Source organism: Sciurus carolinensis, chromosome 12, assembly GCF_902686445.1.
Source record: "Sciurus carolinensis chromosome 12, mSciCar1.2, whole genome shotgun sequence".
Taxonomy (NCBI): Eukaryota; Metazoa; Chordata; class Mammalia; order Rodentia; family Sciuridae; genus Sciurus; species Sciurus carolinensis.
In genome coordinates this window covers 110,262,520-110,280,311 of record NC_062224.1, presented here as the reverse complement: position 1 = coordinate 110,280,311, position 17,792 = coordinate 110,262,520, and the positions used below count along the sequence as shown (strand labels likewise).

Genomic DNA, 17,792 nt, shown 5'->3' with positions numbered 1-17,792 from the left:
AAAAGAGAGGGGGAAAAAAAAACTGCTATAAAATTAAGCTTTTTATATTTTAGCAGTAAATTATTCTTACACCTATAGTTTATTTTTGGAGACAGGCCTGTAAATACCAGCAAATACTTTCTTATAGGACCATTCAGAAAGAAAACTCAAAAATAAGAAAAATAAGCCAGTTGATAATATTGAAGAATAAAATATAGGAATTACAAAAATGAAGTTAAAAAGTAGCTCTTACCTGCTTTTAATGTAATGCATAGTTCTGTTTCATTTTGTATTTTAATACACAGTTCATCCTCACATAAAAGATAATTTTTTTACAATTTATTTATTAAAATAACAGTGCTTTATCACAAAATATTCAGATTAGAAATATAATGTATTTTAAATTTAAAATCATTTCATATGCTACACACATTGTCTTGATTTCTAAATTTTTAAAAGGTGTCCTTAAAATTATACATTACTCAGAGAATCCATGAGTCACATAAGGTTTGATTTTTACAAAAGATAGTTAGACCCTAAGAGATGGAATGTCTTGGATCTTCCACTAGCTCAATGCAGTTGAGCTATTCTGTGTTTTATGTTACTCTCTCTTACCCCTCTACATACTCTCTTTAAAGTCCTCTAGGTCAGGTGCTGGGAAGATAGCTTAGTTGGTAGAGTATCTGCTTGCAAGCACAAGGCCCTGGGTTCAATCACCAGTATCGCCCAAAAAAAAAAAAAAAAAGTCCTCTAGGTCAGGAACAATGTTAGAACATATTAGTTTCTTTTGAATTGGCAGGTATAATACTTGTGTTTAGTATAATAAAATATCCAGTTTGTGTTATCAATAGAAGTGTAATTGATGAGTGTAGATTTTGTAAAATGTCTTAAAAACACAGTATTGAAGATTTCTTCTATTGGTGTACTTGGTTGTTTTGATTTTTCTTTACGTGAGAACTAGAAAACAGTGGACAAAAGTAATTAAAAAGTTTTTAAAGAGCAGGAAGGAAATTACAAAGTGGTACAGAATGACCAGGCTATAATTAAAAATTCCTAACAATTTCTCTTATTTTGCTTTTTATGATGAAAGGTTATATAGGAAATCTGGTAGTTTTCAAGTAAAGAATATCCTGAAGATGTATTTTTTAAATTTTTGTGGTGCTAGTGATTGAATTTACAGCCTTGCCAATGATAGTGCTTTACCATGAAGCCATACCCTCTGCCCAATTTTTATTTATTTTTATATTAAAGATGATATTAGAGGAATGGTAAAATATAGCTTGTCAGGAGATTTGGACACTTAGATAGGATAATAAGTGCCTGCGGGAACAGACTTGAAATACTTAGTTAACTATTTAATCAAAGTGGTAAGAATTCTTTTTTTTTTTTTTTTTTTTTTTGCGGTGCTAGGGATTGAACCCAGGGCCTTATCCCCAGCCCTCAAAGTGGTAAGAAAGCATTAAAAAATAATTATGTAGAAGATAATATTGTAAATACCTTAATTTTGCAGCTGGGGTTGTGGTTCAGTGGTAGAGCCGTTGCCTGGCATGTGTGAGGCACTGGGTTTGGGCCTCAGCACCACATAAAAAATAAATAAATAAAATCCAGGTAAAAATTTTTAAAAAAGAACCTTAATTTTTTCATAAGTGAGGGAATTTTGTTTTCTTAATAAAAGAATATTAAAGCTTCTGGGGGTGGTGGCACATGCCTGTAATCCCAGAGCTGGGGAGCCTGAGCAGTCTCAGCATAAGAGAGGTGCTAAGCAACTCAGTGAGACCCTGTCTCTAAATAAAATACAAAGTAGGGCTGGGGTTGTGGCTCGGTGGTCAAGTGGCCCTGAGTTCCATCCCAAGTACAACCCCCTCCCACCCCCAAAAAGAATAATAAGGCCAACATAAACTCCAGAAAATTTCTACCACAGACAAGCGAGTGTACATGACGGTGGCAGTGGATATGGTGGTAACGGAGGTGGTGGAGCCTGTCCGCTTCCTCCTGGAGGCAGTGGCCCGTGTGTACCCTGCAAATGAGCGGTTTTGGTATTTCAGCAGAAAGACTTTCACAGAGACTTTCTTCATGAGACTGAAACAGGTGGGACCTTTTTGTTTTCTTCACATAGTAATATTTTTCTTTCTATCTTTTATTTTTTAATGTCAAGATTTAATACCTTAAGTAGCAATAAAAAGCAATATAATTTCTCAAAAAAATGATATTTGAAGTCAGCCAACAGAATGTTTGAGAAATCTATATACAGACAATATACAAGTTTAAAAAACTGGGGTTAGTGTAATCATTATGTACTTTTTTTCTAGAAACCTGAGACATGTAATGTGGTGAAGGACAAACATAGAAATACTGACTCTATATAAAGCAGCCTGTCTTTTATATAAAATTACTTGAAACAAAAAAGAAATACCATATGCTTATAAAGTTAAAATGAAAAATTTTCCAAGAAATACCTAATTGTTATAATTATTTCTGGTTGTAATTTTTAGATAATCTACATTATATTAATATGTTGTTTGGCTTATCAGTAAGATTATAAAGTTATTTTGATGTTAAATATACAAAATTAGGGTCCCTATGACATCCTTAAATTCGTCAATATTACTAGGTAAAACATTTTTTGTGGTAAACGAGGAAGGTAACAGTAACAATTAATTTAAATTCTAACAGTGTTAGTTTGTAAAATCAGGGTAAAACGTCTGTTTGAATAATGGAAATTCTTTTTATGCTGTTTTGTTAGTATGCCCACTTTCCCAAGTTTTAAAATACTTGCTGCCTTGTAACTGTAACATGCAAAATGCAGTGTGGCAGAAGAAAGCACTAACACAGTGAATAAATATAGAAGCCGCTTATCCATTTTCATATTAAAACATAACTTGTCATAGCTCAGGCTTCATTACCAAGATATTTGTAGTTATTGTGGTTTTCATCTTTCATACAATTATGATAGCTGTGGTTTGAGTCAGCTTTTATTACTGTGTGGACTGTTTTGGCAGCATATTGTAATGCATGTTATGTGAACAGTATTCAAAACTTTAGTCTCCTGAGCATCTTTAACTGTTTTGTCATGAGGTTTCTTTCCTTTTCTCTCACATCTATTCTTCTGATACCAGTCTTGGAAATCAGGATTGGGTGCTAATTCCCCTGGTGCTGAAGGTTAAACCCCCGAGAATCATGGGGCAAGCATAGAAAACACATTTTATTTAAGGGACAGAACAGAGATAGTGAACTACTGCAACTTGGAGAGGAGCCAGGACCCAGAGCTGATGCCAGTGGGGGATGTGTCTTGCCTTTTTATAGATCCCCCACCCTCTCTTTCTTTACTGTGTAGGTGCCCAAAGACAGGAAAGAGTAGCCACAGGAGGTAATGACTTGTGTTTGGAAAGTGTGATTCTTACCCCCACTGGAGGTGTTAGCAGCCAGTTGAGCTCAGGGAAGTGTTATACAGAGGTGTTAGCATCCTATTTTCTTTTCTTTGAAAATTAGCCCCCATCTTTCCTATCCTATTCATCCTATCCTGCCTTCTTCTTCCTTTCTTCCTACCTTTTTTTGGATAGTTCAGTTATTTTCATTATCAAAGATTTCATCACTCTGAGCCAAAGGATTATTTAAAACTGTTTAACAGTCAATAAAGGGCCTGTAGAGAAAATGGGTTCTTATACTTCTAGGAACAGTAAATAATGGTGTGAATTCTGCCTCCTGGAGACCTGGGAAGGAGTTAGGTTTTCATTGGCTCACTCACGCTCACCAGTGTGCTCATGCGTGCACTTTCCTCCCCGAACCCATGTGTATTTGTATACATGTGTAAAATGGATTATCATTATACATTATTTTCATATTTTTAAAACTGCTAATGTTGAATGAGTTTGATAAATACCTTGAGAGTTTTCTTAATAATAAAACATTAAAAATGCTACACAGGCCAGGCATGGTGGTACACTCCTGTTAATACCAGCAGCTTAGGAGGCAAGGCAGGAGGATCTCCAGTTCAGAGCCAGCCTCAGCAATTTAACAAGGCCCTAAGCAACTTAGTGAGACCCTGTCTCAAAATAAACAGTCTGGGAATGCTTAAGTGTCCCTGGGTTTCATTCCTGGTACCAAAAAAAAAAAAAAAAAAAAACAGAAAGAATGAGATTCATTCATAACAAACAGCCGTTCTAAATATGAAACTGACTTCAAAGAATCTTGAATATGAGGAATATGGTTTGTAACTTTAGTATCATAATTTATATTAAAGAAAAAGTATGAAAACTGGAAAATACATTATCAACTGGTTCATACATGAAGGCATACCTGCCTTAAGCAGAAATAATACAAATGAAAAAAGTGAAATCTAGAGAAGTTAGATGAATTGTTAAAATTCATATTGTTAATTATTATAAGAGCTGAGACTATAACTTCTTATCCTGAGCCAGAGTGTGCTCTTACCTTCTTCCCATAACTCCAGAAACTGAATTGTCCTGTGACGGTTGGTGGTAATGTGGAGATGTTGGTCTGTGGGAGACAACATTGGTGGGAAGAAGAAATTAGGTGAGCATCTGATACAATTCAAAGATTACCTTAGAATATTCATGTCCAGACCATTATTATGTTTAAATGAATCAAGAGAGAATGGGTTAATTTTAGACACCTAGAACTGTTTCATTCATTCTGAGAGTTTTGCCTAAAGACAGGATTAGTTCAGACTCTTGGTGACACCAAACCAGATGAGATGTCCTGTATACAAATCATTTTTCCTTGAGCGCTTCCCTGTTTCTCAAATGTAGTGAGACGTATGAACATCTAAGTTGTTCTGATTAGTCCACATGACTCCTGTGTCCTACTGACCTTCCTTTCTCCCGCCTACCTCCTCTCCCCCACTGCCTTTCCAGGGATTCAACCCAGTAGCACTTTACTACTGAACTATATCCAGGCCTTTTTAAAAAATTTTGAGGATTTTGCTAAATTGCCTTGTTGACCTCAAACTTGCAGACCTCCTGCCTCAGCCTGCTGAGTAGCTGGGATCACAGGCATGTGCCCCTGTTCCTTTCTACAAACCCCTATTTTAAGCTGATAATAACTGTGGTTGCATACAGAAACTACACTTTTACTCTCCCCCATCTTAAGTTATTGATATTAAAATATCAAAATTTTTTTTTCTACACTGGGAATAGAACCCAGGGATTCTTTACACTGAGCTATACCCTCAGCACCCCCTGCTCTGCCTTTCTTTCTTTCTTCCCGCCTTTCCTTTTCCTTTTCCTTTCCTTTCATTCTTTTCTTTCTATAATATAGAACCTTGCTAAGTTGCTGAGACTGACCTCAAATTTGAATTCTCCTACCTCAGCCTCCCAAATTTCTGGGATTACAGTTGTGTGCCGTGATGCCCTTCTTACATCATTTAAAAATGTTATGTATCCCCTAATAAATCATTATAATTATAGTACACATACACACACACATATATATATATATATATTAACTTTTATTCTAGAGTTGATTTATGCACCACCATAACTGAATTAGAGAATTCTGATTTTGAATTTTCCATTGAGTTGTATGCATTTACCATTGAGTTGTGTACATTTACATGTTTTTACATTATTAATTATTATCCTTTCATTACACGTCTAAGAATTACCTTTAGCATTTCTTAAAAGGCAAGTCTAGCATTGGTGAACTCCCTTATCATTTGTTTCTTTGCAAAAGTCTTAGAACAATTTTGTTAGATACAGTATTCTTAGTAGAAAGGGTATTTTTCTTCAATATTGTGAATCTTAATCTCTTTTGGCCTGCAAGGTTTCTGCTGAAAAAAATCTAATTATAGTCTTATGTGGGCTTCTTTGTTTGTGACAAACTACTTTTCTCTTACTGATTTAATAATTATCTTTGTCTTTGGTATTTGGCAATTGGATTATGTAATGTGTGTCAGTGTTGAATTTTGGGGATTCAACTGTTTGAGCTCTTGGAGTCTCATGAATCTGGATATCCATTTTTCTCCCCAGATTCGACATGTTTTCAGTCATTATTTTTTAAATAGACCTTTTCTTTGTTTTTTCTCCTTCTGAGACTGTTTTTGTGTATGTTGTTTCACTTTGTGGTGTCCCATGATTCCCATAGATTTTTCTTTGCTTTTCTTCATTTTGGCTTCTCTGAGTGGTTAGTCTTTGAGTTCACTGATTCTTCTGCTTGATTGAATCTGTCGAGGTTTTCTATTGAAATTTTCAATTCAGCCATTGTATTTTTCAGTACTATGATTTAAAAAAAAATGATTTCTATTGCTTTCTTGAACTTATTTTGTTGATATATTGTTTTCCTGATGAATTTAGTTTTCTGTGTTTTCGCATGGCTCACTGTATCTGAAGGGGATTATTGTCAATTCTTTGTCATTTAGTTCATGGATCTCCATTTTTAAATAGTTATTGTAACTTTATTAATTTCCTTTGGTGGTATCATGTTTCCCTGATTTTTTGTGATCCTTGTATCCTTGGAGTTGAAGAAATGATCACCCTTTTCAGCCTTTGCACATTCACTTGGGCAGGGGAAGACCTCTTGTTTACTTATCCTGGGATTCTGGATGGGACAGCTGGGTAGGGGAGGTTGCTGGGGTCTTTGATGTGTCCACTGCCCCTTTCTGGGAAATAATTCATAATTCTGGGAAAGTTTCATGTATGCCCTGTATTCTTTTTTCCCACTGGAGAAGCTGCAGGCCCAGGGGATCCCTCCCCATGAGATGCTGTGCTGGCTGGGGGTGTGACAACATGATCAAAGTGAAGCTATTCCCTTCATGCTTCTAATGCAATTTTTCACAGGTTTGTGCTCCAAGGGGATCCTTCATCCTCACCCTCAGGTTCTGGGATTTTTGAAAAGGCATTCTTGTCCATGTATAGTTTCTAGTTAGTATTTCTGGGAGGGAGGCAAGAGCTGGGGACTTCGTATGCTCACCCTGCTAACGTTACTCCTGAGAATTTACATGCTTTTAATATTATTATATATTATATTTTTAAAATTGCAATTTTGAGTGTTCATTTTTAGAATAGAAAGTTGATTTTTTTATGTTAACCTTATTACATTCAAAACTTGAGTTACTTACATATTGTTTTCATAGCTTTTCTAGATCTCTTAAAACTTTATATACCTGAGATGATATTATTTACAAATAAAGTTTTGTAACATTGTTTCATACTAAATACTTGTAATTTGTTTTTCTTTATAAGTTTTTAATTTTCTTCCACAGACAGTGTTAATTTTTTTTGCCAAATGTTGTCTCTGTATTTACTAGGTTTTTCCTTTTTTCTCCTGTTAATATGTTGGTATTTCGTCGATGGATTTTTTTTAAGTGTTAAACTAACTTGAATTCTCTAGGATAAATCTCCCTTGATCATGGTAGTATTCTTTTAATATATCTATTACAATAGCATTTTTATATGTAGCTGTTTGATGAAGTACTGACAATAATTTGTATGTCTCTTTTATGAGAGATACTGATCTGAAATTGACCAAATTATTCTAATTATGCTATGGGAATACATGAATTTATCACAATAAATCCCACTTTCCTATATAATTATAATGCACCCAGGTGGGAATGTAGCTCAGTGGACGAGTGCTTTCCTAGCATGCACAAGGTCATGGTTCAATCACCATGGGTTCCCAAGCACGACAATCAGTCAATCAAACAATAAGATAAATATAAATAATTAAATAGAAGGAAAACTAATAGAAGATGGGGATGGGGAGGGGGCAGAGAAGATGTACTCGGGAATGGGAGTGAAATGAAATATATGAAGATGTCACGATGAATCCACTATTATGTGTATTATAATGCACTAATGAAACAATGATAATGAAAAAAAAGTTTATATTATTTCTTCTTAAATGTAGAATTTACTAGTGAAACCATCTGGGTCTTTGGTTTAGTTTGAGAGAAGGATTTTAGTTTTAATTTTTTTTTAAGTAGATATTGTTATTCCATTTATTGTTATTTTTATTTCTTCTTGAGTCATTATTGATTTATGTCTCTCAGGGATTTTTTTCTTGGGGTGGGGGCTACTAGGGATTGAACTTGGGGGCACCTGGCCACTGAGCCATATCCCCAGGTCTGTTTTGTATTTTATGTAGATATAAGGTCTCACTGAGTTGTTTAGTGTCTTCGCTTTTGCTGAGGCTGACTTTGAACTCAGCTTCCTGAGCCACTGGGATTATAGGCATGCGCCACCATGCCTGGCTTTGAAGGAATTTTTTAGTTGTTTTTATCTAGTCTATTTAATTTATTGCTCAAACTTCGTCTTATTTCCTTTCTGTGTTTTGGGATCTGTTTTTGTTTTTGTGGTGCTGGGAATTGAACCCAGGGTCTTGCACATGGTAGGCAAGTGCTCTACCTCTGGGGCTACCTCCCTAGCCCCTTGTTTTAGGATCTTAGGAGTTTTGTTTTTTTTTGGTCATGTTATTGGCAACTTATATATTAGAAGTCTATTAACTTTATGGACTCATTGATTTTTTTTTTCCAGGTTTTTTCTACTTTATTTTCTTTTTATTTCTTTTATTATCTTTTTTTTTATTGTAAACAAATGGGATACATGTTGTTTCTCTGTTTGTACATGGCGTAAAGGCATACCATTTGTGTAATCATAAATTTACATAGGGTAATGATGTTTGATTCATTTTTTCCCTTCTCCCCCACCCCTCCCAACCCTCTTTTCCCTCTATACAGTCCTTCCTTCCTCCATTCTTGCCACCCTCCCTAATCCTAACTCTAACCCTAACACTAACCCCTCCCACCCCCCATTATGTGTCATCATCCACTTATTAGCGATATCATTTGTCCTTTGGTTTTTTGAGATTGGCTTATCTCACTTAGCATGATATTTGCCAATTTCATCCATTTGCCTGCAAATGCCATAATTTTATCATTCTTTATGGCTGAGTAATATTCCATTATGTATATATATATATATATATACCACAGTTTCTTTATCCATTCATCAATTGAAGGACATCTAGGTTTCCATAATCTGGCTATTGTGAACTGAGCAGCTATGAACATTGATATGGCTGTGTCTCTGTAGTATGTTGATTTTAAGTCCTTTGGGTATAGGCCAAGGAGTGGGATAACTGGGTCAAATGGTTGTTCCATTCCAAGTTTTCTAAGGAGTCTCCACACTGCTTTGAGTGGCTGCACTAATTTGCAGCCCCACCAGCAATGTAGGAGTGTACCTTTCTCCCCACATCCTTGCCAACACCTGTTGTTGCTTGTATTCTTGATAATCGCCATTCTAATTGGGGCGAGATGGAATCTTAGGCTGGTTTTGATTTGCATTTCTCTTATTACTAGAGATGTTGAACATTTTTCCATATGTTTGTTGATTGCTTGTAGATCTTATGTGAAGTGTCTATTCATTTCCTTAGCCCATTTGTCGATTGGATTATTTGTATTCTTGGTGTAGAGTTTTTTGAGTTCTTTATAGATTCTGGAGATTAGTGCTCTATCTGAAGTATGATTGGCAAAGATTTTCTCCCACTCTGTAGGCTCTTTCTTTGCACTGCTGATAGTTTCCTTTGCTGAGAAAAAGCTTTTTAGTTTGAATCTATCCCAGTTATTGATTATTGCTTTTATTTCTTGTTCTATGGGAGTCCTGTTGAGGAACTCTGGTCCTAAGCCAACATGTTGAAGCTCTGGACCTACTTTTTCTTCTATAAGATGCAAGGTCTCTGGTCTGATTCTGAGGTCCTTAATCCATTTTGAGTTTAGTTTCGTGCATTGTGAGAGATATGGGTTTAGTTTCATTCTGTTGCATATGGATTTCCAATTCTCCCAGCACCATTTGTTGAAGAGGCTATCTTTTCTCCATTGCATATTTTTGGCCCCTTTGTCTAGTATGAGAAAATTGTATTTATTTGGGTTTGTGTCCGTGTCCTCTATTCTGTACCATTGATCCACCTTTCTATTTTGGTACCAATACCATGCCGTTTTTGTTACTATTGCTTTGTAGTATAGTTGAAGATCTGGTATTGCGATACCCCCTGCTTCACTCTTTCTGCTAAGGATTGCTTTAGCTATTCTGGGTTTTTTATTCTTCCAGATGAATTTCATAATTGCTTGCTCTATTTCTGTAAGGTACATCATTGGGATTTTAATTGGAATTGCATTGAATCTGTATAGCACTTTTGGTAGTATGGCCATTTTGACAATATTAATTCTTCCTATCCAAGAACATGGGAGATCTTTCCATCTTCTAAGGTTTTCTTGAATTTCTTTCTTTAGTGTTCTGTAGTTCTCATTGTAGAGGTCTTTCACCTCTTTTGTGAGATTGATTCCCAAGTATTTTATTTTTTTTTTTTGATGCTATTGTGAATGGGGTAGTTTTCCTAATTTCTCTTTCTGAAGATTCATCACTTATGTATAAAAATGCATTAGATTTATGTGCATTGATCTTATATCCTGCTACTTTACTGAATTCACTTATGAGATCTAAAAGTTTTCTGGTGGAATTTCCTGGTTCCTCTAAGTATACAATCATATCATCAGCAAATAGGGATAGTTTGAGTTCTTCTTTCCTATTCGTATCCCTTTAATTTCTTTGGTCTGTCTAATTGCTCTGGCTAGAGTTTCAAGGACGATATTGAAAAGAAGTGGTGAAAGAGGGCATCCCTGCCTTATTCCAGTTTTTAGTGGGAATGCTTTCAGTTTTTCACCATTTAGAATGATATTAGCCATTGGCTTAGCATAGATGGCCTTTACAATGTTAAGGAATGTTCCCACTATCCCTATTTTTTCTAGTGTTTTGCGCATGGAGGGGTGCTGTATTTTATCAAATGCTTTTTCTGCATCTATCGAAATAATCATGTGATTCTTGACTTTAAGTCTATTGATATGGTGAATTACATTTATTGATTTCCTGATGTTGAACCAACCTTGCATCCCTGGGATGAAACCCACTTGATCATGGTGCACTATCTTTTTAATGTTTTTGTATGCGATTTGCTAAAATTTTGCTTAGGATTTTTGCGTCGATGTTCATTAAGGATATTGGTCTGAAATTTTCTTTCCTCGATGTGTCTCTGTCTGGTTTAGGTATCAGGGTAATATTGGCTTCATAGAATGAGTTTGGGAGAGTTCCCTCCTCTTCTATTTCATGGAATACTTTGAGAAGTATTGGAATGAGTTCTTCTTTAAAGGTTTTGTAGAACTCGGCTGAGAACCCATCTGGTCCTGGACTTTTTTTTGTTGGTAGGCTTTTGATGACTTCTTCTATTCCATTACTTGAAATTGGTCTATTTAAATTGTGTATGTCCTCCTCGTTCAGTTTAGGCCATTCATATGTCTCTAGAAACCTGTTGATGTCTTCGAAATTTTCTATTTTGTTGGAGTATAGATTTTCAAAATAGCTTCTAATTATGTTTTGTATTTCAATCATGTCTGTTGTGATATTTCCTTGTTCATTCCGAATTTTAGTGATTTGGGTTTTCTCTCGTGTTCTCTTTGTTAGTGTGGCTAAAGGTTTATCAATTTTGTTTATTTTTTCGAAGAACCAACTATTTATTTTGTCAATTTTTTGTATTGTTTCTTTTGTTTCAATTTCGTTGATTTCAGCTCTCAGTTTAACTATTTCCTGTTTTCTACTACTTTTGGTGTTGGTCTGTTCTTCTTTTTCTAGGGCTTTGAGCTGTAGTGTTAGGTTGTTTATTGTTGAGTTTTACTTCTTTTATTGAATGCGCTCCATAAATTTTCCTCTAAGTACTGCTTTCATAGTGTCCCAGAGATTTTGATATGATGTTTCTTTGTTCTCATTTACCTCTAAGAATTTTTTAATTTCCTTCCTAATATCTTCTGTTATACATTCATCATATAATAGTATATTGTTTAATCTCCAGGTGTTAGAGTAGTTTCTGTTTTTTACTCTTTCATTTATTTCTAACTTCAATCCATTATGATCTGATAGAATAAAAGGTAGTGTCTCTATCTTCTTGTATTTGCTAACATTAGCTTTGTGGCATAATATATGGTCTATTTTAGAGAAGGATCCATGTGCTGCTGAGAAGAAAGTGTATTCGCTCTTGGTTGGATGGTATATTCTATAAATGTCTGTTAAGTCTAAATTATTGATTGTGTTATTGAGATCTATGGTTTCTTCGTTCAATTTTTGTTTGGAAGATCTGTCCAGTGGTGAGAGAGGCGTGTTAAAATCACCTAGTATTATTGTGTTATGGTCTATTTGGTTTCTAAAATTGAGAAGGATTTGTTTGACATCCATGGATGAGCCACTGTTTGGGGTATAGATGTTTATGATTGTTATATCTTGCTGATTTATGCTTCCCTTAAGCAGTATGAAATGTCCTTTATCCCTTCTGACTAACTTTGGCTTGAAGTCCACATTATCTGAAATGAGGATGGATACTCCAGCTTTTTTGCTGAGTCCATGTGCATGGTATGTTTTTCCCCATCCTTTCACCTTTAGTCTATGGGTATCTCTTTCTATGAGGTGAATCTCTTGCAGGCAACATATTGTTGGATCTTTCTTTTTAATCCAGTCTGCCAGTCTGTGTCTTTTGATTGATGAATTCAGGCCATTAACATTCAGGGTTATTATTGAGATATGATTTATATTCCCGGTCATTTGGTTCATCTTTTAAATTTTATTTATTTATTTATTTTTTTGACACAACTTGGTTCCTCCTTTATTTGACAGTTCCTTTAGGATAATTCCTCCCTTTGCTGATTTGCTTCTTTGTTTTTCATCTCTTCCTCATGGAATATTTTGCTGAGAATGTTCTGTAATGCTGGCTTTCTTTTTGTAAATTCTTTTAGCTTTTGTTTATCATGGAAGGATTTTATTTCATCATCAAATTTGAAGGTAAGTTTTGCTGGGTATAAGATTCTTGGTTGGCATCCATTTTCTTTCAGAGCTTGAAAAATGTTGTTCCAGGCCCTTCTAGCTTTTAGGGTCTGAATTGAAAAATCTGCTGATATCCGTATTGGCTTCCCCCTGAATGTAATTTGGTTCTTTTCTCTCACAGCCTTTAAAATTCTGTCTTTATTTGGTATGTTAGGTATTTTCATTATAATGTGCCTTGGTGTGGGTCTGTTGTAATTTTGTGTATTTGGAGTCCTATAAGCCTCTTGAACTTGATTTTCCATTTCATTTTTCAGATTTGGGAAATTTTCTGATATTATTTCATTGAATAGATTGTTCATTCCTTTGGTTTGTTTCTCTAAGCCTTCCTCTATCCCAATAATTCTCAAATTTGGCCTTTTCATGATATCCCATAGTTCTTGGAGATTCTGTTCATGTTTTCTTACCATCTTCTCTGTTTGTTCAACTTTGTTTTCAAGGTTAAATATTTTGTCTTCAATGTCTGAGGTTCTGTCTTCCAGGTGTTCTATCCTATTGGTTATGCTTTCTATGGAGTTCTTAATTTGGTTTATTGTTTCCTTCATTTCAAGGATTTCTGTTTGTTTTTTTTTCAATATCTCTAACTCTTTATTGAAGTGATCTTTTGCTTCCTGTATGTGCTCTTTTAACTGTCGATTGGTGCGATCATTCAGTGCCTGCATTTGCTCTTTCATCTCCTCGTTTGCTTCCCTGATCGTTTTAATTATGTACATTCTGAACTCCCTTTCTGTCATTTCTTCTGCCATGCTGTCATTGGATTTTATTGATGTAACATCTAGATTTGTTTGGGACATTTTCTTCCCTTGTTTTCTCATATTGTTCAGGGATCAGTGGGTCATTAAGATATTGCTCTTTTCCTCTATTGACTTATAATGTCTCTGAAGATTGCTAGTATATCCCCTCCTATCCTTCAGTAGCCTGAAGTCTTGGAGGAAGTTGATAATGCGGTGCTCCAGAAGGAAGCTGCCTCTCTAGGGGTGGTGACCCTCAGGTGGGGTATATTCCCTGATAGTGGGCAGAGGTGCCTCCACTTGTTGACCAATGGTCATCCAAAGGGGAAGTAGGCTGCGGGCTGAGGCAAGGCCTGTTTGTGCCTGTGTCTCTGGTTTTACCATCCTTGTGGGAAAACCTCACCCGGCAGGGAAGACTCACCCGGTGGGGAGGTCTCGCTGGTCAGTTCCCCTCCTAGAGGTTCCCCTCAATCTACAACTACCACCTGGTCTGGGCTGTCTTCCTCTGCAACGTTCCCAGGGGCCTGGACCTACCTCCTTGGCCTGGGAGCCTCACCCTTCGCAGACGAGTCTCCTTAGGCTGCCTCTCCTCAGAGAATCTTCCTGCAGTCCTGGAACCTTCGCTCCGCCCCTGAGCGTGTCTCTGTGCGGTTCTTCCACCAAGAAGCTGCCTAGCTCCTGGGACCCTGCTCTGCACCTAATCGCCTGGCTATGCGGCCCCTCCTCTGAGCCGCCACCTGGAGCCCTGTACAATAGCTCCGAGTCCCAGAGACCCACCACACCCCTCTTCCTCTGGACAGCCGCCTGGTGTTCCAATGCAGTCACTAGGAGTCCAAGCAACTCACTTCGCTTCTCCTTCTGCCAACCTCCCGTAGCCCTAGGCAGTCACTCCAAGTCCAAGTGACCTGCCCTGTTCCTCCTCCTCCTCGGGGTAGCCCCCCGGTGTTCAGGAGCGGCCGCTCCGAGACCAAGTGATCCACTGCGCTCCTCCTCCAGGCAGGCCACTGGTGTTCAGGAGCGGTCGCTTTGAGTCCAAGCAACTCACCACTCGCCTCCTCCTCTGAGCAGCCACTCGGAGCTCTGATGCAGTCACTCCTAGACCAAGCGACCCGCCACGTTCCTCCTCTTCCTCCGGGTAGCCCCCCGGTGTTCAGAAGCGGTCGTTCTGAGTCTAAACAGCTCGCCACGCTGCTCCTCCTCTGGCAACCGCCTGTAGTTCTGATGCAGTCACTCCTAGACCAAGCGACCCGCCGTGCTCCTCCTCTTCCTCCGGGTAGCCCCCCTGGTGTTCAGAAGCGGTTGCTCTGAGTCTAAACACCTTGCCACGCATCTCCTCCTCTGGCAACCACCCGTAGATCTGGTGTAGTCCCTCCGAGTCCAAGCGACCCGCCGCGCTCCTCCTGTTCCTCCGGGCAGCCCCCTGGTGTTCAGAAGCGGTCACTCTGAGTCCAAACAGCTCGCCACGCAGCTCCTCCTCAGGCAGCCGCCCGGAACCCCAGTGGTTGCTCCGAGTCCAAGCGCTGTGCTGAGCGGCCTCCTCTACGATGTTCCCAGTTGTCCGAGTTCACCGCTCCAGTGGGGCTCTTTTATTATCTTTATTCTTTGTTCTTTGAGTTTAATTTGTTTTTCTAACTTCTTCCTGTGAAGATTAGATCATTCTTTATTTTATTTACTCTTTTTCCTTAACTGTATCCCATAAGTCTGTTATATTGTGTGTTTATTTTTATTACATTTAAAGTATTATCTAATTTAGCCTGTTACTTTTTCTGTTACTGTGGATTGTTTAGAAACATATTGTTTGATTTCTTAATATTCATATGTTTTCTAGTTATTTTCCTGCTGTTGCAATTTTGTTTCATTTTTGTCAGAGAATATATTATTTGAGTTCTTTTGAACTGTGTGTCTAGATTTATTTTATGATCCAACATATGGTCTGTGTTGTTGAATTTTCTATGTATATGATATTTTAAGCACTCTTGGATATTCCGTAGTCGTTGAGCTGTGTGCTCTATAAGTGTCACTTATGTTAGGTTCTATGATAAGGTTTCTTCGATCTCAGATCAATAACAAAATCTTCTAGGATTATTACTGTAAGCAATAGTGGCAATAGCAGTTGCTACTTATAGAAAATTTACCACATGCCAAATATTATTCTAAGTACTTTGCATGAGTTTACTTATGAAATCATCAGCACAAGTCTCTTGAGATGTATAAAACATTATTATCCCCATTTTTCTAGATAAGCATGAGAAACAGGAAGTTCAGTAGGTGGTGGATAGGAATTGAACCTAAACAGTTTGATCCTAAAACTTACTTTATGAAATGATTATGGCAAATGGAAAATTATGCTGGTCTAACTCATGTTTGGATTTTTTTTCCTAAAAATGTTTTCATGAATGTACTTTATTTTTAAAATTGTATTTCACTTCAGCTTGCTAGAAACTTGTATCATCTTTGTTGATATCACTGTTTATGTTAGTTGTACTTGGGAAGTTTATAATGAAAATCTAAGGATTCACAATGTTGGAAAATTTGGCAGTTTGCCTACTCAAAGAAAACACTCTTAGTTGTTGAAATAGTGATGTGTGATGCTGATCTAGGAGGAACACTCTAATTATTATTATTATTATTATTATTATTGGTTTTTTTTGGGGGGGGGGTGCTGGGGATTGAACCCAGGGTCTTGTGCTTGTGAGGCAAGCACTCTTCCAACTGAGCTATCTCCCCAGCCCAATATGTGATATTATTTATAAACTATTTGCAAAAATATTTTTCCAAAATAATTTCTCATACTATTGAATGTCTGATATTTTACTATTAGATGTTGATTCCAGTAGCTTCAAGCTTTGCCTGTTTAAATGCCAGTGTCCCCAGGAAATAGATCTTAATGACTTTTACCAGTCATACTGTCCTCATTGTTAATGAGTTTAATAAGGTTCTTTCCTTAAGGCTAGCTCTTTTTAGAGGTCAAGTTAAAGAAGTCAAGAGGGCATTCCTGCTTGACGTGAAGTGTCACCGTGTTGAGGAGGGAAGGCCAAGGGACGGTTTCACTTATTTTATAGTTTTGCTGACATGCCAGTATTCACTTTAGAAGTGATTTGCAATGCTTAGTTTATTAAACATTTATTGAGTGCTTACAGTGTGACAGACATTAGGCTACTTGTTGGGGATACTCAAATAATACTGTATATATTCTCTGTCCTTGTGTTACAATTGTTACTGGAGGGTGTATTGTGTTTTCAGCCCTTGTTTTCTTGCCAGAGAAGATGTCAAGCAAAACAGAATACATAGTAAAAGTATAGCAAAGTTTATGAAGAAAGAAGTTACCCCCAGTGGAGAGTGGGGGTCCTTTACAAGAGGATATGACAACTCACTTCTTTGTGAGTTCAGTTTTCTTGTGGTGGTTGGGGAATTGTTAGAAGATCCTGCCCAAGTATCACTCTGGGCTCTGGATTGACAGACTGTTCGATTCCTAAGCTCTACGGTGCTTCCTTTTACCAATGCGTGTCTAGGTGAAACCCACAGGCAGAGTGTGGTTGGGGCTACTAGAGACAGCAAACATGAAGTAAGAAGGCTGTTGGGGTCAAGAAAAGAAGTGACGATGGCCTGAAGAAAGGCAGCGGCAGTGGAGGGCAGGGAAAATCAGTGGCGAGGCTGCGGGGAAGGGAGAGGCACCCGATTTTGTGTTGGGTTTCCCGTGAGGCTGAGGTAGAATGTGAAGGCTAGAATTACTTCCAGGTGACTGGGTGGCTTGATCCTCTTGATTGTGGTTGAGTTTCAGGGACAAGAGTTTTGAGGTGAAGAGGGATAGTGGAGTTTTGGGTACATTAAATGTAATATTCCTGAAAACTACAGAGCACTAAAGAAAGAAATTAAAGAGGACCTTAGAAGATGGAAAAATGTTCCATGCTCTTGGATAGGCAGAATTAATATTGTCAAAATGGTCATACTACCAAAAGTGCTACACAGATTCAATGCAATTTCTATTAAAAGCCCAATGACATTCTTCATAGAAATAGAAAGAGCAATCATAAAATTCATTGGGAAAAATAAGAGACCCAGAATAGCCAAGGCAATCCTTAGCAAGGAAAGTGAAGCAGGAGGCATCACAGTACCAGACCTTAAATTATATAACAGAACAATAGTAACAAAAGTGGCATGATATTGTCACCAAAATAGACATGTAAGCCAATGGTACAAAATAGAA

General features: G+C 37.3%; 1 protein-coding gene across 5 annotated transcripts in view; it reads left to right on the top strand.

Annotated features, from left to right (window-relative positions):
• The window catches only part of Rabgap1l (RAB GTPase activating protein 1 like), a 663,388-nt gene that overhangs the window by 117,054 nt on the left and 528,542 nt on the right, over positions 1-17,792 (top strand). For all 5 annotated transcript variants that reach the window (XM_047519817.1, XM_047519815.1, XM_047519816.1 and 2 more), the window contains exon 10: positions 1,901-2,067. In XM_047519817.1, the coding sequence (XP_047375773.1) occupies positions 1,901-2,067 (167 nt within the window). The remainder of the gene's footprint in view (positions 1-1,900; positions 2,068-17,792) is intronic.